This window comes from Lampris incognitus, chromosome 3 (assembly GCF_029633865.1).
Source record: "Lampris incognitus isolate fLamInc1 chromosome 3, fLamInc1.hap2, whole genome shotgun sequence".
NCBI classification, from domain to species: domain Eukaryota; kingdom Metazoa; phylum Chordata; class Actinopteri; order Lampriformes; family Lampridae; genus Lampris; species Lampris incognitus.
This window is the reverse complement of record NC_079213.1, coordinates 95,367,128-95,391,160: the sequence shown is the minus strand read 5'-3', so window position 1 is coordinate 95,391,160 and position 24,033 is coordinate 95,367,128. Positions and strand designations below refer to the sequence as shown.

The 24,033-nt window shown below is 44.2% G+C and overlaps 1 protein-coding gene across 2 annotated transcripts in view; it reads right to left on the bottom strand.

Annotated features, from left to right (window-relative positions):
* Nucleotides 1-9,719: 9,719 nt before the first annotated feature.
* Nucleotides 9,720-24,033, bottom strand: part of gatad2ab (GATA zinc finger domain containing 2Ab) — a 51,100-nt gene continuing 36,786 nt past the window's right edge. For both annotated transcript variants that reach the window (XM_056277168.1, XM_056277167.1), the window contains exons 2-11: nt 23,618-23,926; nt 19,843-19,966; nt 19,283-19,414; nt 15,400-15,471; nt 15,019-15,135; nt 14,449-14,646; nt 13,971-14,220; nt 13,410-13,840; nt 13,009-13,246; nt 9,720-12,534 (exon numbers count right to left, since the gene is read on the bottom strand). In XM_056277168.1, the coding sequence (XP_056133143.1) occupies nt 12,401-12,534; nt 13,009-13,246; nt 13,410-13,840; nt 13,971-14,220; nt 14,449-14,646; nt 15,019-15,135; nt 15,400-15,471; nt 19,283-19,414; nt 19,843-19,966; nt 23,618-23,913 (1,992 nt within the window). In that variant the 5' untranslated portion in view covers nt 23,914-23,926 and the 3' untranslated portion in view covers nt 9,720-12,400. The remainder of the gene's footprint in view (nt 12,535-13,008; nt 13,247-13,409; nt 13,841-13,970; nt 14,221-14,448; nt 14,647-15,018; nt 15,136-15,399; nt 15,472-19,282; nt 19,415-19,842; nt 19,967-23,617; nt 23,927-24,033) is intronic.

Here is a 24,033-nt window from a genome sequence, read left to right as displayed (position 1 = left end):
AGATGGTAAAAACAAGCATCTGCATTTTTATCGCATGCCGAAAGGGAAAACTAATCGAAAAACGAAGAAGACATGCATGGATTCATGCGACTGTAACCCCTCGTCTTTGGTCTGCGTGTTGCGCAGCAGCAAATGACTCGTCAGGCTGTATGGGTTCATGCACGTGTTGTTATTGCGTCTGGCGACAAAAAGATCAGTCCATTGGCACAGTATCGTTAATACCTTGCTCCATCCCCACTCTCGTCACCGATCGCTAGAAAATGGCTATACAGCATGATCGTATAGATTTTTTTTCTCCAATTAACAATACATTCTTTACTATCACACGTACGCATACACATCCCCATCTGGCTAGGATACTAGTCACCAGTACCCATCTTTACGGAGCATAGAATATTAACTTTAAATGCAACGAATACATCTGCACAGTATAACATACCTGGCGACATGACAATCCGTTGGCACAGTGTGGTGTTAATATGTCTTGCTCCAGCACCAGTTCACGTAAAGCAAATTATAATTAACGCTAATATTAGCCGCTAGCTACACGATAGATACAGTCGGCATTTATGGGAACGCCCACAAAACGTCACATCCAATCAACCCGTAGAGTCTTTGCTGAGGAACTTGATTAGGAGTTAGGAGACACGTGTGTGTGTAACTGCTTGGTTGGAACAGAAACCTGCACCCACACCGGCCCTTTCTGGATAAGATCGCCCACCCCTGTTGTAAGTTCTCTTTTTGAGGCACGCACAAGCGCCCCCCTCCCCCGTCGGTGAAAAAAATACAAAAAGTGGGCTCCCCGAAGGCCACGGTGTAGTTCGAACACTGTCAAGTGTACATGTTTAGAAAGGCAGTTAAACGGCCAGGTGAACACTTAGACACATACTGTACAAGACGACGTATGCTAGCGAAGAATTGTGAGTTTAACGACGTCGACAAGGAGATTAAAGCGCAACTGATTCAAAGCTGCTCTTCAACGAGGCTACGTAGACGAGCGCTCAGGGAGCCTAAGCAACCTGGATGAACTCCTAGAGCACGGGAATGCCCGAGCAGCAAGCAGCAGGCATCGAACAGAGTGTAGCTGCGTCAGTAAACGCAGTGCGTCAGATGGGGCGACCAGCTACCAGCCTACGCGCCGGGAGAGCCAAGCCCAACAGCCAGTGCCGGAATTGCGGTGGAAAATACCATCATGATGGAGAATCCCCAACAAAAGGGAAAGACTAAAGCATGCGGCAAGCTGGATCACTTCGCGAAGTAGTGCAGGTCAAAGCAAAAGCGACCTGGACAAGACTTTGACATGAAACCCAGAGACAGTAAGCAATTCAAATCGCACAAGAATGTGTAACATTAACAGCACAACAACACATAGTGTTAACACACAAGATTCATCTAACAGTGACGGGGCATATGTGTTTGCAGCCACAGACATACATTAGACTGAATGATATTAGGATTTCAGCGCTGATCGACTCAGGGGCTGCAGTGAACATTGTTAGCGAAAAGGTGCTCGTTACACTGAGACCACGCCCACAACTCACACCAGCTGACATCAGGATATTCCCTTACGGCTGCATTAAACCACTGCCCATAGCCGGTGCATTCACATGCAACACGGAAGCAGGAGACAAAAAAGACTAAAGCCAACTTCTATGTGATGATTGTTGACAACTGCTCTGTACTAGGCTACAAAAAAGCTGAGGAGCTAGGCCTCATCAAAATCATGAACAGTGTGACCTCCCCAAGCAGCCGAACAGTAGCAGATGAATTGGTAGACAGCTACCCAGAGCTGTTTCAAGGCATTGGCAAGTTAAAAGACTTTCAAGTTAAGCTGCACATCAACACCGACATTCAGCCGGCCTGTCAGGCACACAGGCGAGTGGCGTTTCACATCCGACAGAAAGTCAAAGGGGAACTGAAAAAGCTAGAAGATGATGACATCATTGGAACAGCCACAGGCCCTACGCCATGGGTCTCACCCATCGTCACACCACCCAAGCCAAAAGATCCAGACAAGGTGAGAGTATGTGTCGACATGAGACAAGCCAACACCACCATCCAGTGTGAACGTCACATCATCCCCACCATGGATGACGGGATCCATGAGTTGAACGGAGCGACAGTCTTCTCCAAACTTGACCTGACAGCTGGATTCCATCAGCTTGAACGCTACCCAGACAGCAGGTACATCACAACATTCACAACACACCTAGGCTTGAGATGCTACAAGCGCCTGAACTTTGGGATATCTTCAGCAGCGGAGGTGTTTCAAAATGCAATCTGCCAGACACTACAAGGGATCAAAGGGGTGAAGAACCTGAGTTATGACATCATCGTCTATGGGAAAACACAGACTGACCATGATGACAGCCTCAGAATGGTGTTCCAGAGACTGAAAAAGAGAGGGCTCACGCTCAACAGGATAAAGTGGGAGTTTAACAAGTCCAAGCTCGAGTTTTTTGGGTTCCTCTTCACAGCCGGCGGAATCTCAGCAGACCCCAAAAAGGTCGCCGCCATTCAGCAAGCCAGCAAGCCAGCAAGCCACGAGACCCGACTGAAGTCAGGAGCCTACTAGGTATGGCCAACTATTGCTCATGCTTTATCAAAGACTTTGCTTCAATTTCAGCACCATTACACAAACTGACCAGAAAAGACACACAGTGGCACTGGGGCCCAGAGCAAGACAAAGCACTACAGACCATCAAAGAAAGCCTGCCCAGCAACACGGTAATGTCATATTTTGACCCTAGCAAAGACACAGAACTTGTGGATGCCAGCCCTGTCGGCCTGGGCACCACTCTACCAAAAGGAAGAAGGGGAGAGACGCACCATAGCTTACGCCAGCCGTTCCCTCAGTGATGTGGAGAGATGCTACTTGCAAACAGAGAGAGAAGCACTAGCCATTGTTTGGAGTTGTGAACACTTCCACCTGTACCTGTATGGCAACCCTTTCACCCTTGTCATAGACCACAAGGCACTTGAGGTGATCTGGAACAATGCCCGATCAAAACCACCTGCCAGGATTGAAAGATGGGGGACTGAGACTACAGCCCTACAACTTCAGGGTAGAATAGAGAAAAGAAGCGGAGAACCCTGCAGACTACATATCCCGTCACCCTGTTCCAGTGCAGACAAGTGGAAACACAAGAGCAGAGAAGGTGGTGGAGGAGTATGTGAACTTCATGGCACAACACGCCACACCCAAAGCAATGACTGTCACAGAGATAAAAGACGAAACACTTAAAGACCCGGTCCCACAGAAGGTAAGTACCCCACATCAGAGACAATACATGGTACAAAGTTGCAAGTGACACACAGCACGCTGAAACACTCAAGAAGTACAAACAAATCAGTAGTGAGCTCACTGTCACACACTGATGACATCATCCTGCGAGGCACAAAGATTGTCATCCCTGCGTCTCTTGAACACAGAGTGCTACAGCTAGCCCATGAAGGACACCAGGGCATTGTAAAGACAAAGACACTCCTTAGATCAAAGGTATGCTTTCCTAACCTGAAAGCAGAACTCAAAGTTAAGAACTGTAGCATGCCAGGCAAATACACCCATAGCACAGTCGGAACCTTTGAAGATGTCCAAACTACCAGTAGCCCCCTGGCATAATGTCAGTGCAGATTTCTATGGCCCACTCCCTACCGGAGAATACATGTTAGCTATCACAGACGAATACACACGCTACCCAGTAGTTGAAATTGTGAGATCCACTTCAGCCAACACAGCAATCCCAGCCATAGATAGTGTTCTCCATGTTTGGAATTCTGAGAAACCTAAACACAGACAATGGCCTGCTCTCCTTTCAATAGCGAACAGTTCCCCAAGTTTGCTGGCCATCTAGGTTTCCACCACCAGAAACTAACGCCCCTCTGGCCTCAAGGAAATTTAACAGCAGAACGCTGCATGCGCACGTTTGGAAAAGCCATCCGCGTGGCAGAAACTCAGAGCATCCCGTGGAAACAGAGACTCAACACGTTTCTCTGTGAGTACCGCTCCACACCACACAGCACCACTGAAGCATCACCTGCAGAACTGATGTTCCAATGCAAAATCCACACCAAGATCCCGATGATCACCACGACCATTGAAAGTGATATTGACCACAAAATCAGAGAACGAGACAAGATTGCTAAAGCAAAGACGAAGTCTGACTCAGACGCACGCCGTCATGCCAAGTCAAGCACACTCACCCCTGGTGATATCGTGCTTCACCAACAACCCAAGCACAACAAGCTCACACTTCCGTACAATAGTGAGCCTTACACGGTGTCAAAGGTCAAAGGCTCGATGGTCACAGCAACCAAAGATGGACATTCCATAACCAGAAAATCTTCTTTCTTTAAAGAGATCAATGCTGAGATACAGGACACTCAAACAGAGCCTGACGAGGATGATAGTGACACTGTTACTGTTGCAACACAGGTATCCTTTCAGAAGCAATTGCCAGCACCCGTCATACCTCAATGACTATGATTAAGATGGTTACTGTTGTGGATTTTTCCTTTATCCTTTTAATGGGCTCTTGCCCCAGCAACCTCTGGGGAGAATAATCATCGGACAAATATTAAAGCAAACAGAGAATCTTTAATGCATCTGCAGATGGAGAGACATAAGGCCACACAGAGGTTCGTCTGTGAGGATATGCTCTGCCTCTGAGCTGGAGATAGTGGTTTTTTATAGAACAGTCCGTCGCATCATACACTATGTTTCCTGCATCAACTAAGGTGTAATCTTACAAAGGAATGCAGGAAACATCTACGTTAATCACGTTCTGTGCCTCGTGAGTGTCTATAAGTCTGTTGCACTTGTCTTTTGCTGTACCAGGCCATTCCTGGGATGAGGCAACAGGGGGGCAAGCATGATAACAGTTGCTATGTGGCCCCATGGAAGGTACGCATGAGAACAATGGGTATGTGTGTCTACAGTGAGTGAGAAGTTTCATACACAGAGAAGTGGAAAACTATAGAGTACATACGGAGTGCATATGGAGTACATTTTGTACTCCACGTTACCTGTAGGCCATTAATACGGCCAAATTAATGTTTATTCGAACTTGAACTAAGACAATGTAACATTTGAATTTTAAGTTGTAGAGTTGTAATTGTGCCCCATCACTATCTCTGAACTCATCAGCTCATCAAAATCCACAACCTGCTCCCTTGATCCCTTCCCCACCCCCCTACTGAAGAAATGCCTCCCTGCCCTATGCCCCTACCTCACCAAACTTTTCAATTCCTCACTGTCCCATGGAATTGTCCCCTCTTCCTACAAAACTGCTGCTGTCACCCCAATTCTCAAGAAACCTGGTCTTGATCCATCCTGCTTCAACCATTACCGGCCAATTTCCAATCTCCCCTTCCTCTCTAAAACCCTGGAACGCATTGTCGCCACACAACTCCAAACCTACCAACACTCCAACAACCTACTTGAACCCCTCCAGTCTGGTTTTCGCCCACTCCACAGCACTGAAACTGCACTCCTTAAAGTACGTAATGACCTCCACATCTCTGCTGATACTGGAGCCCTTAACATCCTCATCCTCCTCGACCTGAGTTCAGCCTTCGATACTGTGAGCCACAACATCCTGCTCACCAGATTGAAAGATGTCGGTATTGAAGGCACCGTACTCAGCTGGCTCCAGTCTTACCTCTCCAACAGGTCACACTTCATCTTACTCACAACCACTCCTCTGTTCCATCCACAGTCACACAAGGTGTTCCCCAAGGTTCTGTACTTGGCCCACTCCTTTTCATCATCTACATCCTCCCTCTTGGTCAGATTCTCCGCCATTTCAACTTTGACTTCCACTGTTATGCTGATGACACCCAGATATACCTCAGCACCAAATCCCCTCACAATCCACCCCTCTCTCACATCAACTCCTGCCTGTCTGCAGTTAAAGTCTGGATGCAGCAAAACCTCCTCAAAATCAACAGTGACAAAACTGAACTCCTCTTCATTGGCTCAAAGTCCACTCTCAGTCAAATCAACAACCTTGCACTCACCATTGATGGCACTACTGTCTCCCCTTCCCCCCAGGCACGCAACCTTGGTGTGATCCTTGATCCCACCCTCTCCCTTGAGCCACATATTCGCCAAATGGTCAAATCCTCCTTCTACCACCTTTGCAACATTGCAAAAATAAGATCCTCTCTCACACGCCCTGCTGCTGAGATTCTGATCCATGCCTTTATTTCCTCCCGCCTTGATTACTGCAACTCACTCCTCTATGGCATCAGTGCTAGCTCAATCAAGAGACTCCAATTGGTCCAGAACGCATCTGCCCGACTTTTAACTTTCACCAAATCCTGGCACCACATCACCCCAGTCCTAAAAGACCTCCACTGGCTACCCATCTCCCACCGGATCAATTACAAACTCCTGGTTCTCACTTATGAAGCCCTTCACAAATTGGCTCCCCCATACCTCACCGATCTCCTCTCCCCCTACCAACCCTCTCGGTTCCTCAGATCCACCTCAGCCTCCCTTCTCTGTACCCCCAGGTCCAACCTCCGTGGCTTTGGTGACCGAGCCTTCTCCAGAGCAGCTCCCAGGCTCTGGAACTCACTTCCCCAAATCATTAGAGACTCAGAATCCCTCTCACTCTTCCAATCCCGTCTCAAGACACACCTTTTCTCCATTGCCTTCTCGTGCCCCCCCCCCGTCCGCTCAAAAAAAACCCTGGTCTGGGGCAGGCTGGGGTCTGAGCGCTTGACCTGCATCTGTGATTTATGTGATCTATGATATTTGTTCTTTTTTCCCCTCATATCTGTCCAAGTCGGAGAGTACTGCTGGCGTCGTCTGTGGCTGCCGCTTCTCCCTCTTGTAGCCCCCCTTCCCATCCACCCCTGTATGTCTGTGTTGTGTTCATCTGTCGTCTTGTTTCACTCAATTTATTGTAAAGCGACTTTGAGTACTTGAAAAGCGCTATATAAGATTGATTTATTGTTATTATTATTAATATTGTTATTGCATATAGTAAGTGAATCAGTTATGTCTAAGATCTTATAACCTGTTTGTGAAGACAGTCTTGTTAATCATTTAAAAAAAACGGGGGAGTGATGTAATGTTCACAGATATGTACAAGATTACAGTGATTAATATCTACGACAGTGACGTATTGCCGTCATGTGCAGTCATACATTACGTGAGGCAGAACCCGGAAATCAGTTAGTCAGACAGTAGTTCACAGTGCAGCTGTAGGCATTGAACCTGAGCTTCTCTAGTAAAGTTCCGCGTTTGTTTAATAAGTTGTCTGCCTATTTGTATTACGCATGAGAACATCACACTAGTCATAATTCATTTGCAGATATCCTCAATGTGAATTGGGGATATCTGAAAATGAATTTTAGATATCTATAATGAGAAACCCCATACACATGAATGGCAATTGTAGTTTGAAGCTTACTAGTCAAAAGTTAATTACAGATATCTTGAATTATAGTCTAGACTAGGCGAAATGACGTTGCAGATATATGTAATTACGTCATTGCGGATATCTCGTCTAACTAATAAATGTTAAAAGGGCTTGCCATACCATTTTGGTCTAACCCTAACCCTGTCTTTACTTTCATAATATAATAATAAAGCTGGGTAAACTATTTTCGCGCACGCGCAACTAACATGTACTTTTGACTCAGATCGGGCAACGACAAGAAAATGCAACACTTCCCACTTCCTGTTTTGACTGCAACCAAGGGGAATTGTTCACAACTTTCACATTTTTTTGGATTATCAAAGTTTTTTCGCCCGATCCGTGGCAACCGTAAATAAATCGCGCATGCGCACTCATGAGCACGGTTGACTTTTTCTTTTTTTTTTTTAGATCGGGCAGCGGCAGAGAGCAGCGTCGGTTGAGCGAGTTGGAGAGTGAATGAAGAGGAAGCAAGCGGTGATGTGATACCGAGAGCAAACTTTTTTTCCCCAAAGGTTTTGAATCACCGCAACCAAGACAGGTTCTTGATCGTAGTCATAGCTGCACAATTGTTTTTAGGCTGACAGGTCCGATAGTTTGCGAGATTAGCCGCGGACAGACACTCACGCGCTCGACCAAACATTTACTTATCTTTTGGGGATGAAAAACGGTACATTTTGCTCACCTTTACAAGTCGTTTGAAAAAACTCAACTACGTATTAATGAGATTGTGTTCAGCCATAGATCAACAAAACAAATCCAGAACCGACCGCACATGCATGCAAGAGAGACTCACATGACACCATTCAAACACAGAGAAAGAGAAAGGAGAAGACATCATTCAGAGAGAAAAGACATGTTAGAGAAGAGAACAGTTTGCAATAGTCATTAGCCATAATCAATTAAGTCATCAATTCGTCATAATCTATACTCGATAATCTCGTCGGCAGAAGATTGGTTGGTAAATTCATTGAAACAGCAAACCAACCCGCCATCCAGTACAGGTTGTGAAGCACTCAACTTAAAGGCAACTAGTTGTAAACTAAGGCAAAAAGATGAGTTTTAAGTTTGGATTTAAAGGACTCAACAGACTCGATTGTCTGATGGCAGCAGGCAGTTTATTCCACAAGAATGGAGCCCGATAGGAAAAGGCCCTGCCACCAGCTGACTTCTTTTTAACTTTGGGTACACACAGGAGCCCTGTATTTTGAGAACGAAGTGCTCGAGATGGCATGTAAGGTTTAAGGAGACCAGACAGGTAGAATGGAGCAAGCCCATATAGGATTTTATAAGTCAGCAGAAGCACCTTGTATTCTGATCTAATATGGATAGGAAGCCAATGAAGGGAGGCAAGAATTGGTGTAATATGGTCAAATTTCCTAGTTTTAGTTAGGATTCTAGCAGCAGCATTCTGAACCATCTGAAGACTTTTAGTACTAGAATGTGGCAGACCTGAGAACAGAACATTACAGTAATCAAGTCTGGATGAAACAAATGCATGTATTAGAATCTCTGCGTCAGCCATGGAGAGAAAAGACCGAATTTTAGATATGTTATGTAAATGAAAAAAGGCAGTCTTGGTGATTTCTTTAATGTGCTTATAAAAGGAAAGGCTGGGATCAAACGTAACACCAAGATTTTTGGCTGCCACACTTTGTGAAACCACAGAGTTGTCGATTGTTATCGTTACTTGATCAAATTGGTGTCTGTGTCTAGCAGGGCCAATGACCAGCATCTCAGTTTTATCTGAATTTAAAAGCAGAAAGTTCAGTGACATCCAGTTTTTCACAGTAGCCAAGCAGGCCTCTAAGTTAGTGATTTGAGTATGATCATCAGCCCTTATAGGCACATACAGCTGAGTATCATCAGCATAGCAATGGAAATCTATTCCGTAACTGCGTATGATTTGGCCAAGAGGTATAATGTAAAGAGAGAAAAGTAGAGGGCCAAGTACTGAGCCCTGTGGCAAACCATGTTTAATGTCAGAAAATGTTGATATATTATTATAGCAGACACAATGTGTTCCCTCCAGATAAGTAGGACTTAAGCCAAGAGAGAGCTACGCCAGAGACACCAAAATTACAATTTAATCTATCCAAAAGTATAGATTAAATTGTAATTTTGGTGTCTCTGGCTTAGCTCTCTCTAAGCCAGAGACACCACAATTACAATTTTGATAAATGTTGTGTTAATGTGACTGCATCCAGTCTCACATCCAAACAAACATGCTACTGTGGGTACAACAGCTGGATGCTTTAAATAAACACACACACAACCACCATGACAGAGGGGTTAAAATTAGTTTTATTATTACTTGATAAGAGCAGGGGGGGAAAAAATCAAAACCAACATTTCTTGTCTTGTACATACTTTTTTTCCCCCCATCAGGGTTTAAACGGTGCTGGCACCCCAAGAAAACGGAATGGTGTTCTTCAGGCAGTAGTCAGGACAGCGTCGGGTTACATTTAGCAGGGCACAACATTGTGGAATCATTCCAGGTCGTTTATATTACAGCCACAAGACATCGATTGCTACTTTCGACCCGTGTGCATTACACAGATGCCCTGGAATAGCTCAGATGAAAAAATGAAAATAAAACAAAATCTACAATCTATCTTGAATTGACTAAAAAGTCTCTTAACATTCTCAAATTTCCATCCACAATAAACAAATGTTGCACCATCCTGAATGCAACCCAGGTGGTGTATTGCTATAGTATACACCACAGGACTTGAAAGATGATAGAGGGCTCAGCCTCAAATGGCAACCCCATTACCAACTACACACAGTGCATTAATACTACTGAGCCTGATGGAACTCAATGAGCTGAGTCTTGTATTTTTTTCTACAGTATCTGTTACATTTATAAACAAAGTAAATGTATTTATGATGGTGTAAAATTTTTCATGGGGGAAAGGATCAATGTTTCTGAGTACAAAATCATGGGTGTTTATAATCTTTAAATTTAAAGAGATGGAAAACAGATTTGTGCCACTACAGATCAGCCGTTGAATTCTTTTCATGTACCAGCAGGCTCTGCAAGAATACACAACTTGGGGCCCAGGATGACCTTTGTTAGCATGACTGGCCTCATCTGTAGAGTCTGGAATAGTATGTATACCGCTGGCCAACATCAGACATGGTATGAGAAGAAATAAAAGGTTTTCAGGAAAAGTGTATGAACTATGCATGAACTAGTATACAACTTCAAATTCAAAGCATTGCCATTTTTACATTTCCAACTTGCCTATTTTTTTATTTCACCTAGGCAACAGAAATACATGGGCAATGCCACTGCAGAGTGCATCTGGTTGTATTATAACAACTGGACATCAGAACTCCAGTTAGGAACGCAGAACTTACTTCTTAAATGAAGTTCTGTAAGCATAGCTCAAGTCACTGCTTTCAATGGGGCGTATTGGATTTCATAAGCTTATATACTATGCTGCTGCAACCTTGTAGAAATCCACAGCAGCTCACATGAAAGGCAAAAATAGCTAATCTTATGGATATGACAAATCATACACACTTCAATGTAAAAGAAAAGACTTGAGAAAATCATGTCATGTGTTGCTATAGGGGTTTTAGCATAACTACATTCTGATAGCTGTCCATCTTCTTTTAGACCAATTAAAGGGTGTGTAGGAGCCAGTGGGCACACAAGAAAAACAAATCATCTAAATGCAGATCCATTTGAACTTAGGGCATAAGCGTTTCTTAACTAATGTGACCCTATAAATAAGCCAAGAGACAGAGTTTGTCAACAGAAGGAAAAAAAATGCACCACAACCTATGACTAAAAGCAAAATGTCATAAAATATGACATTCATTAAACCCCTCCTCCACATAGCAAGAATTCAACTTTAACTTTAGTGAGGGTTCATAATAAACTAGAAACCTTCTAGCAGAAGGGATTCCATTTGGGCTCCACTAGTTCTTTGGAAGGTTTTTGCAATATCCAAGAAGAATAAGTCCTCCAAACATATGGTCCGTGTCCCCCCCCCCTCCCGCCAACATTTATCAGTGAAACCTGTGGTTCATCCTCTTCTTCTTAGAAAAAAAGTCTTTAAAAGTAGGGTAAAACACGGAACCCAGCAGATGTAAAACCACCTCAACAGTGACATTAAGCCTCTAAATTCAGGCCTTTACAAGAGGCCACTTCCAAAATATCAGGGAGCACAATATCTCAAAACACAGTATATGACTTACAGAAGACAAAATCCTAACATTCAGCCATACAAAATAACCAGACACACCAGGTCTGCTTCTCTTCTATACACACTATTAGGTTAGAGAGAGGAGGCAGTCTGTGCGTTGATAGAAATTATTTTTTACAGTCTTTTTTTTTTCTTTTTATAATAATATTCATTTTTGCAAAGCTGAAGCAGTCCTTGGTATTTCGTGGATGGTCCTCAAAACCCAACCACAATCCCTGCTATGAGTTCTTCAGTTAATTTTGGTCCTGCCCCCACATTGGCCTGAGTCTGACTGTCTCAACCTGAAGAGAGGTTGGAAGTGTAAGGCGGATCTGTCATGCTATGTGATGGTGAGGTTCTCATGTAGTTCCACTGACATATTGAGAGGGAGGATGCGATGCTACTCAAAGTTTGACAGTGTATTCTTTCCTGTCAAACCCCCACCCCCACCTTTACCCGCAATCCATAGGATGTAATCCTCATATCCCAGAAGTCGAGGTTAACCCAGTATGGCTCCTAACTGGGATGGAAGGCTTGGGGGAGGAAAGAAAGATGTAGGCATAAAGAGCAAGGGAAGAAGTGGAGAGATTCATTTTTTCCTTGTTATTTCTTTTTTCTTTTTTTAAACATTGGTCAAAAAGCAGATTCTCCACAGCCTTGTTTTGGCAGGAGGCCAAGTCCTTTGTTAGATTGATAATGAGAATGACTATTTATTACTGATATTATTAATAATGAAGGGGGGTGATAGCAATGGTGGGAGCAGGGAACAGGATTGTATTATTTCCAAGTGTTGGCTGTCTGGGAGATGGAACGGGAGGGAATCATGTCCAGCAGGTATTCTCGCTGGCGCTCCACTGCTGAGGTGGTCTTATGGGCAGACAGGCTGGGGTTTACATAGGCCATGGTCACACCTGTCAACATACAAATACATCAGTGGTCAGTACAATGAAGAGTTCACCAAGTCAAGTTCTAGTTTTGTTTTGAATGAATTGAACAGTTACTCTAAGTGGGAAATCTCTACATCTAGCATGTTTGTTACAACCCTTTGCCTTGTGAAGGAAATAGGAAAAAGGGGGAACTCAGTGTCAAGTGCCAGATGTACAGACTAATTCCACTAAAATGCTTAACCCAACAGACCATAAACAAAGGAGTATAAACCACTACTTTTTGGTTCTATTTATGTACAAAAAAAAAAGTGGGAAGGAATACTGAAAAAATATACTAAAGATTAGAAGAATAGGAGGAAAGAATGGAGAGACAGGCACAACAGTGGAGCTAGAGAGGAAACCACCTTAGAAGACCACGGGAAAAAGTGACAGACTGCCCCACAGAAGGAGAGCCAGCGCCGTGTGTTCTCAGGCTAGCCTGGTATTGCGTTTATCTACCTGTGTTCCCGCTGGTCTGCTTCCTCCAGGCAGCCACGTTGCCCTGGTTACTGCTGCTGCCGCCGGTGGCGCTGACCTTTGCCCCCTGCTGCAGTGGACGTGCAGCGGCATGCTTACCTGGCCTGCTGACCAGCGCGGCCGCTGTCACCGCGCTCTGCAGCTGGGAGGAAGAGAAGGAGTGGGCCACACTGCGAGAGCTCACTGCAGACTGGACGCTATGGGCAAGCTGACCAGGACTCTGGAGAAACAAATTAGAACAGGGAGAGATGAGGAGTGCTGTGGAGCATTCTGATTAACATGCTTAAGTTTTGGTCTCTTGTCTGTTAATTAAAACAAAACACATAAACCTCTTTATTTCCTTATTTCTATAAGCTGGATTCTAGTGTAAGGGCAGTGCTGACCTGCTTTATGGCGGAGTGGTGCCGAGCCACAGGCGTCCCTCTGTGCTGCTGCATGGCAGCCCTGACCTGTTTGTACTGCTGGGACACCAGAACCTGCTGCTCACTCTTGGACAGTGAGGGAGAAGCAGAAGAAGAGGAGGTGGATTTAGAGACAGAGGAGGCAGAAGAGGATGAAGAGGCAGCAGCCTGTTGGAGGATGCGTTGCTCAATCTCCTGCTCCTGCTGGAGTGCCTTAACAAAGGCTGCCTTGAGCCGATTGGTGTGCTCAGCTTTCAGAGCCTTTTTCTGATTGGACGACATACACTGGTCGCAGAGGATGGTTCCGGCCTTCTCCAGTCGCCAGCGCGAAGTAAAGTCTGTCTTACATTGGGCACAGGTGTATGGCTCTTTGGGGATGGAGTTGGCCATTGCTGCAGCTGGGCCCAGGTTACCTGTTAAATTTGTGAAGGATGCGAGGAAGAAAACTCATTAGATAAGCAGGTTTCTCCATAAATTCTAACAGATCTGCCCACAGAGGTCCAAAACCCAGAATAGCTTATCAAAACACAGCAATCTACACACCCCTTCCATGCATCTCTAGCAGTTTTTGCACCACCTCCTCCAGACCCAACAAATAGATGAACTCATTATTAGCTGCTGAGGGCAGAAAGTTGAATTCAGGGGCAGGTGGTTTAGGTGGAGGAATCTCCAGAAGGGTCTTCTCCAGCTGCTTGCGAAGAGCCAGCTTAGCGGCCGCCTGCCGGCTTGCAGGGGACTCGTTGACGCTGGAGTTGGATGAGACCGACGAGCCCTTTAGGTTGGTCGGAGAGGCCTAGATACAAACAGCAAAAAGCAAATTTTTAAAGAAGTGTATAGAACGATATGGTATAAATGAAATGACAAATTTTCCTGATTCCTGAGAATAGGAAGCAAGATGGTATAGAGAGAGCCATGGACTTTAGAATCTGGATGCATGCTCTAGCTGATTAAACTCTCCTGTGAGTTGAGGTAACTTTGACCATGCTATTGCAAATGGCTTGCTTGCAAACGGTGCTCTCACCTGAGGAATGTTGACCATGACGTTGCTGTTTGCCACATTGGCCACCCTGATGAGTCCCTGCTGGATGATCCTCTGACCCTGCACCTGGACATTAGGCACCGAGGCTCTGGGAGCCAGCAACAGAGGGGGAGGGCCAGAGCCACTGTGCTGCTGCTGCTGACGCAGACTGGCTATTTGCTGGGGAGTTACAGCAATCGGCTGACAGGCACACATGCAGGTCAAGGCAAACATAGAACAACAGACACAGAGAGGGCAGAAAGCCAGAGACAGAGATGGGGCATACAAGGGATAAAGTGAGGTATGGCAGAGGAAAATGACTGTAAAAGACAGGCAAGATACTAAATAGAAAGTACAAAGAAATACAAAGAAAAACCTACCCAAACTTTATTGCTAAACTATGACCACCGAAAAATACCCTGATAAAACAGCTAGCTAGGTTTACGTCATGGATGTAGCTTAGTAAAGGACACAAACCAATTTAATAATAAAGTAAGATCATCCAAAGGAAATTCAAACAGGTGACAAATTGAATTACTTTATTTTTTTATTTCCAAAATCCATGAAACTAACCTGTGCCCCTCTGACCAAAGGTGGCATGACAATCTGGGAATTCTGTTTGGACGGGACATGCTGCCCACCCCTCACCAACGGAGGAGGGATCACTGTGCCTGAGCTACGGCCTGACACCTGGAAATATACCAAAACAATGATGGAAAATATAAAGGACACAGTCAACACATCCGACATCATTATGGTACAAAAGTAGTGAATTACTTACAAAAATGAACCACAACTCAAACTTCCCTCCACCAAAGTTTCCCAATATTCACTTGACATAAATGTAGTGCCACAATATGCAAATTAATTTCTATCCGAGATATTTAGCAAGTCACTAAACAAAAAGGGGTTCGCAGAGATACTAGGTAGCTGCAAGTAAATTGTATAAGTTACCTGGAGGGGTCCTTTGCCTGATGTGATGCTTCCTCTCACCAAAGGAGGAGGAGTGGCCACAGAACTTGTGGACTAGAAAACAAGACAGTGTATATTAAGTTTTTTTTTCTTTTTTTTTTCATATATGCATTTCCACATTTTGGGGACAGACGCCCTTGTCAGTGTTAACAATAAAACATCAACAGAAAGGTAAAGAAAACAGAAAACTGTAACCCTTGTGAAAACAAATAGCAGAAGTTACCCTGGGTTCCTTTGTGACCTGTCCGACTATTACACACCTTGCTCTTGGAGTGATCTTTGATGGTCAACCACTCCTGGGGAGGGTAACAATAGCCCTAAATTTCTTCCATTTGTACACAATCTGTCTGACTGTGGCTTGGTGGAGTCCAAACTCTTTAGAGATGGTTTTGTAACCTTTTATAGCCTGATGAGCATCAACAACACTTTTCTGAGGTCCTCAGAAATCGCTTTTGTTCTTGCCATGATGCACTTCCACAAACATGTGTTGTGGAGATCAGACTTTGATAGATCCCTGTTCTTTAAATAAAACAGGGCGCCCACTCACACCTGACTGTCATCCCATTGACTGAAAACACCTGACTCTAATTTCACCTTAGAATTAATTGCTAATCCCAGAGGTTCACATACTTTTGCCACACAGATATTTAATATTGGCTCATTTTCCTCAAGAAATAAATGGCCAAGTATAATATTTTCGTCTCATTTGTTTAATTGGGTTCTCTTTATCTACTTTTAGGACTTGTGTGAAAATCTGATGATGTTTTAGGTCATATTTATGCAGAAATATGGAAAATTCTAAAGGGTTCACAAACTTTCAAGCACCACTGTATATTATATAAAGATGCACGCATTTGCACATGCTCACACACACAGGCACACAAAGGCTAAACACACACACACACACACACGCACACACATGCAAACACACAAAATGAGAAATTGATATTATGTGTACTACTGATTGAACTCAGAAAAAGCTAAAACTTTCTTGTGCATGTGCAGCATCTCCCCCTTCCATGACCCTACACACAACTCAAGTTCAGACAAAATAAAAACAATTTCAGACAAAATAAACAAAATTTCAGACAGAATAAACAAAATTTCAGACAAAATAAACATTTCTTGAAAGCATTCTCTATTAATGGGGAATGCAGTCAGAGGCTATAAAGGTGCTGCAGATGACAGTATACCCCCAGTTCTCTTTTTGCTGAAGCCATGAGTGCATGTTTCAGTGCCCACGTTTCAGTGTCCAGTGCCAGGTTAGAGATCTGATTTTTTTTTTCACATGTCCAGGAGGAACGAAAGAACAATGATTTAGAAGAGGAGGAGGAGGTATCTGAAGAAGCAGATGGGGAAGAATATAACCTAGAGCATGACACACCATCTTCAAATGAAGAAGAAACCCCCTAAGCTGAAAGAGAGACATTTTTGTCAAAGAACGGCAAAATAACATGGTCCTTGTCACCATATGACAACTGGGGCAGAATGGCAGTACAAAATGTCATAAGGATGACCCCAGGGCTCACAAGACATGTAGTTACCCATGCCAAGGACATGGCCTCAACATTCTACATGTTCATCACACCAGCCATCGAAAAAAATCATCCTGGAGATGACCAGTTTGGAGGGTTTCCATAAATATGGAGACAAGTGGAAAAGGACAGATGAGACTGACCTGCGTGCCTAAAAAGGTCTACAAATCTTATGCCCCTTTTCCACTACATGGTACCTGCTCAACTCAACTCGACAAGTGTCATTTTCCATTACCGTTGGTACCCACTCCAGTTTTTTTTTAACCTCAACAAAGGTGGTACCAGAAAAGTGGTAACAGTTACCATAATGCTGGTACTTTGCAGTAATGGAAAACAAAAAAGTCGAGTCGAGTTGAGCCAGTACCATGTACTGGAAAAGGGGCATTAGTGGGTGCGTATAGGTCCTGAGGCAAGGCTACATCTAGTCTCTGAGACACAACGCCACTGAAAATCTTTCACGCTTTCTCAAGAATGCTACGATTTGATAACCGTGAGTCAAGACCTGCAAGATGTGTGAGAGACAAAATGGTGTCAATAAGAGAGGTCTGGGAGAAGTGGCTGGAGCATCTGCCACATCTCTACAACCCTGGACCTGAAGTAACAGCGAATGAGCAACTGGTTCCATTTGGAGGTAAATTTTATTTTCATACTTACATACATACATTACATTTCACAATGTAAGTCACTGTTAACTTTATTATGTATTGCTTTAATATCACTGGTTTGTGATTGTTTTCTGTGACACTGATTACCGGCAGTATTTGCCCAGCAAGCCAGCAAAGTATGGCATCAAGATGTGGGTGGCCTGTAATACAAAATTCAACTACTCTTGGAAGAAGCAAGTTTACACAGGGAAGCCAACCAGTGGAGGTTCAGAGAAGAACCACTGGATGCAGGTTGCGCTTGATGTGACAGATGGACTGAGGGGGCACAATGTCCCATGTGACTATTTCTTCACCTCTTATGAACTCAGGCAGTAGCTCCTGAAGAGGAAGATCACCATGGTTGGCACAGTTAGAAAGACCAAGCCTGAGCTCCCCCTTGCACTCCTCACAACAAGGGGGAAAGAGACCTTCTCATCAAAGTTTGCCTTCACCCCCACGACCACTCTAGTTTCCTACCTCCCAAAGAGGAACAAGAATGTGGTCCTCCTGAGCACATTCCACAAAATGGCTGAGGTCAGGGATCATGAGGACAGGACGCCAGCCATCATTCTGGACTACAACCACAACAAAGGAGGCGTGGACAACCTGGACAAGTTGACTGGAACTTACAGCTGCAGGAGGATGACTGCTCACTGGCCTCTGGTCATCATCCATAACATCATTGATGTATCCTCATACAATGCCTTCTTGATATAGAGCAAGATCCACCCTACCTGGACGCCTAATAAGCAAAACAACAGGAGGGTGTTCCTGGAGAGGCTAGGAAAGACACTTTTAACCCCACGCATTCAAAGAAGGGAGTGCCTCCCTCACACAGCAGTCTCTGCAGCGCTTGGGAAAGCTGTTCAGGGGGCTGAATCTTGTCTGATTCCCCTGAGGCTGTGGCAGGCAAGAGGAGGAGATGCCAATTCTGCGCCCCAAAGGACTGTGAAACAAATACTATGTGCTGCACATGTGAGAAATACATCTGCAAAGTCAATGCACACACACTTTCATACTGTCTTACATGTGCTAATTTGATTTGTTCTTCACATTTTTGTTTTTTATCTATTATTTTATTCTTATTCATTGTTGTTGTTTATGCACCTTATGGGTGGGGGCAATGGTTAAAAAAATGGGGGAAGACTAGTATTTTGTAGTTGAATTCCTCATTGTACAGTATATAAGAATATATGTTGCCAAAAAAGTTCAACACTTTAATAAAATGCATTCAAAACTACTTTCTGTACATTTCTGCTACTTTCTTAGACTATACAACTGCTATCTCTTGCTAAAAAATAATGTTTACACCTACGCCTTTAGCAATAATAATAATAAACCTCTACTTTAGTGAAGAAAACTATTATGACAGGTATGTTGTAATAAAAATTAGTGGTGTCCACTGATTAAATGCAGTATTTCTGCACTGTGAAGAGGGAAAACCCATGAATTCACAAAATTTGTGATGAATTTCTGCAAAATAGATTTGGGGTTTAAAATTCAATTGAGTTGCTTTATTTGAGGGGTTTAGTGAAGGTCGTTTAGCAAAGGTCAGGTTTTTTTACCCTTAGGGAAGTATACAGAATGTTATTAACTGTGTGTGCATATGTTTCTGAGAGTGAGAGTTTGTATATTCATGAGTGTGTGTCCATGCATATGCGGGCGCGTGCAGCTTTGTATATCTACCTTCTGTGCAGTGCTCTCCTTTTGGATCTGACTCTGTCGTAGTTTCTTCAGCAATACCAACTTGGCTTCCTGGAGTCTAAGCTCCTCCTTTAGCTGTTTGATGACGCGTTCTCTCTCCTCAGGGCTACTCTTCTACAAACACCAAAACAGGAGAGGCATAGTGAAATCCAATATTTTACTATATGTCAATGAGAAGTGTCTCAGACAAGACTGACAAGTTATCATTGATGAATCTGGTTACTCAGATAGATCACAGCACACAGAGTACAGATACAGAAAGAGTTGAAAATGATACAAACAGTGAACCATTCTAAATGCATGCACTGGCTTTTCAAATGGACTGAAACTGCAAACAGATTTCTGCATAGCAGCGGAGACAAGTTCGTGTGACAGCTATACTCAATTTATTTTTGACAGTCCCATGTCCATTACAGTCCAGTTCCCATGATAAAAGTAAAAAAAAAAGAAAGAAAAAAGGGTAGGGGTAAAGGGGAAGGCTTTGGTGTGTTGTTTATAAAATAAGCTTAATTGTGTGCAATTTTAGAATGTGAAGGTCGTACCATGAGTTTGTCTGTGTCCGTCTTCACGAAGCAGTGGCCGTTCATGAGGGGACTGGATGGCTCATTGTCTGACAAGACTATGACATCATCTGGTGAAGGGGGCTGGCGCTCTCTCTTAACATCACTGAGATTAAAAGCATGAACATAACTCCATTAGGAATTTCACTTGAGCAATAAAACCCAATCTTCTCCAACTTGGAGCAGTTACAAGTATTAGCTTGGAAAAACTTGTAAATTTGTCCTTTATCCAGTAGATGGCGGTAGATGATTGCAATTACGTTTTCACCAACCAAGGGTTAACGCATAATGGGGACACAGGAAAAGGCAAATCTAAGAAATCATTAGTGCTGTAATGGCGGCAAGGGGGAGTGAGCACAAGACAAGCATGCCTCCACTGTCTCATCTCCAGCAAAAGGCACCCAAGATGGACAGACCTCCACTCCCTCCCCTCTGCTAAGGTCAGTTAAACACCAGACACAAAACAAGGCCAAATCAAGGGCATTTTTCTTGTAGTCAGGGATGAGGCAGCTATAAGTCTTTAATAAAATGACGGCTAGTAGCTTGAGCACCACTTCCTACAGTCTGAGGAGAACAAAGGAGAACAGTGGCAAGCTATACGTATGCATCGGTCTAGGGAGGGGAGGAGGGAAGAGGTGATCTGGGGGGCTAGCTGAAATGACAGTGGGAGAATGAACCCGCCTCTATCACAGCAGGGTTTCCATCAGGTCCAGTGGTTTGGGGGGACTGGAAAATAAAAGTCTGTGGTCTTCAGTTAAGACGATGGCACAAGGACAGGAAGATGGGGTAAGGTGGGGGGTGGGGAAAGTGGTACGAGTTTCAATGGAGTAGTGATATGTGCTGGCATTTACAAAACAGAGGACAGTGGGTGAACTAGGTTAATAGTCCGGTGGGTTCGATGGGTTCAGGAATTTGTGTGCAGAGTTATGTATGCGTGTATTTAAGTAACGTAATTACGTTATATAACTATTCAGGGCCTGTCAGGGTTGGGCTTAAGGCCTAGTCTACCACCCTGGCAGAGCCTCACCTCCCCCCTCCCTTCCAGACGAGGCCTAAGGCCCAGCCAGACCGGCACAGCCTGGGCCTCGGCTCTGCCCTCCCTCCCGGCTACTTACACCAAAGTTACAGAGCAGCGCGGCGCAGAGGTCCGCTGGAGACACTGGGGAGGGTGGCAGGGAGGGGGAGGGGAAAACATGGCCAGGAGCCAACCTATTGTGTACACTCTCACTCGCTCACTACTTTGCTCACCCTTCCCCCAGCCTTCCTCACTCGTTCACCCTTTATCCCCTAGCTCACTCAATTCTTCACTCATTCTTTTTCATTCTTCCACTCGCCTATCTTCACACATACAAGTGCACGAACACACACGCACATGCACACACACACACACACACACACAGACATCTATCTTCCATCTTCTCCTCTCCCACGTTTTGTTATTTTGATTTGTGCAGAGGGGAGGACAGACCTTGGACAGACCTTGTAAGGTCTGTCCAACAACTACCGATGTATCTGGCATGTTGGACTGTGTGAATATCATTGGTCATAATTTTCACTTAACATGACCATTTACATTACAATTTCATCATAGTGTGTTTCGTCAATAGTGGAGGACTAACTGACATTATCAATTATTGTAGCAATGTCATGGTCTTGCGTTGAATGTTGCCAACGTTGTCAATCGCAGCCAATGCTGCTTCTTCCTGGAAACTGCATTACCAGCTGCCCACCAATTCAAGTGTGACACTATCTAAAATATCCTGTCACTTTTACATTCGAGACGTATTTCTCTACCAGACTGATTTGGCAGCAGATGTCCTGGCCTCATTCCGTACACATTCAAGCCATAGTATTACGAGCTCCATCTGACATGCCATTACCATCAGGAGGGCATCGATAACCCCGTGAGGTACCCAAACGCAGACTAAAAACCTTTGCTTTTAAGCAAAATTTGATAAATCTATTACCTAAATTTAACAGAGGGGTAGATTTGTGAAACAGAGATGGGCTGGCCTTTTATCAAGATGTGGTGTTTGCTACTGCTCAGCTGAGGAAAGCTTACACAAGCATCACAACACGTACCAGCCTGGTTATGTAAGGTCCAGTGTCTCTGCATGCCTCAGCTTCCATGTTCATGGTTTCACACTAACCACACTATAGTAATGATGAATCAGACATTCATAGCTGCAGTAGGCCATTCCATTCAAGACACAGCAAAAACTGACACTTCCATGCCAGACAGGAGGGCCTGTTTAAATGGTGCAAAACTGTACTATCAATTTTAAAACTGGCTCTGAAAAAGTATATTTTAAGAGGTGATTTAGAAATTAATATGAAGTATCGCGAAGCAGTGTTGTTTTGGGGTGTGTGGGGGTTGAGGATGCTACAGGTCAATATAACTGCAATTGTGCCTGGTTTCCCTTATCTTACAATTACACATTAGAACAGTTTTGCGAAGTTTTTTTTAAGGACAAGGCATCTTGGGTAACTCAATAAGGTAAATAAAAATCAGCTTGGACTGAGTCTGCACAACAACACATGCTTGAGGTTAAACAGGGGCCAAAGGTGATGCTTTAAGCGAACTTGTGATATATCAACTCAAAGATCAAAGACACACACACACACACACACACACACACACACACACACACACACACACACACACACACACACACTTTCGTTTTAGTCACCTTCCGCCTTCCTTTTATTACCATTACTTCAGTGTGTGTTTAATCACTCTACCAAACACATCACATGACATCAGGCATTTTTCTGTGTGGTCATATGACACACCCACCACCCTGTCAGCCCCTCCTTCCTGCAACTGCTCCTTCCAATGTGGAAACCATGGCAACGGCCAGTTGGAACCAGTTTGTGACACATAGCCTTCATTTTGTGTGAAGTGAGAGGCAGAGTTCAGGTGCCGTCAAGGGAGAAAATGGAGCCCAGGCCTCAGAAGCCTCAAACTTTTAAAAATGGGGGCAGGCCAACGACAAGCGCACACAGACTTCCTGTATGACTCCTGTCAGACCACTAGCTTGAGAAAAGCTAAAGGAGGAAAAATTATAGCACACAATACCGATGTGCGCGCGCACACACACACACACACACACACACACACACACACACACACACACACACACACACACAGACACACACCTGCGTGCTATGCACAGTGCATGTTTATGAATACCCTATAGTAGAGATGAATACACACAAAGATAATAAAGGACTATGGCACATACTCTGCTTGAGATTGTCTGAGATTTTGATTATCAATGAAAAATTCCAGCACGAACCCAAACTCACAAAATCAACATCAATTAAGAATAATCTAACAATACTGCACCAACTCACAGTCCTTGGCATCGGTGACCTTTCCAGGCGCAAACTACTTTAAGTGTTTATGGCCTACATTGGTGCATTTCTGACAACTGGTAAAAAAATCTGATATCACTAAGGGTTTATTGTGTACAAATTTGACTGGTTATGGACCATTTTGCCCTATATTGTTCATGTAGAGTGTTTTCAGTTTTCAAAGTTTACCATCATTTAGGATAAAAGACTCAATGCTCTGCACAAACTCCTCATGCCAACTTAAAGTTCAAGTTACCTGCTACACTGGCTAACTAAGTGCTGGATGTCTCAATACATATGAACACCCTTTGAGCTTTTCAAACAACTCATTCAGAAGCACAGTACACAAAAAAACTGTTAAGAACCAAATCAGCCCCTGTGGCTTGTACACGTATCTCACCTCTTGGACGTGCTCATGTCAACAGGCTCATCTCCAGTCTGAACCTCCACTTTGATGGTAGCCTTCACCTCCCCTGTCTTCAAGATGTTGGCAGCCACCTTTGCAGCCTGCTCATTTTTCACCTTTACACCCTCAGCTGCAGATCCCACTACAGCCAAGGGGCCCCCAGCAGTGTCGCCCTTCTCCAGCTTCACCCTCTTACTGTCCATGTCGCCTAGGGCCCCAGCGGGTGCGGCATGGTCCCGCTCCAGGGCCCGCTTCTGGCTGCGCGTCTGACGCACTGCCTCCTCCGACATGGCTGCTCTCTCCCTGGAAAAATGAAAGAGGGAGGGTTAAAGATACATGAAACTCAAGTTCACATATTCAACATAAAGAAAGACCACTGCTAAAAAAGCACAACTATGCAAACATACAGG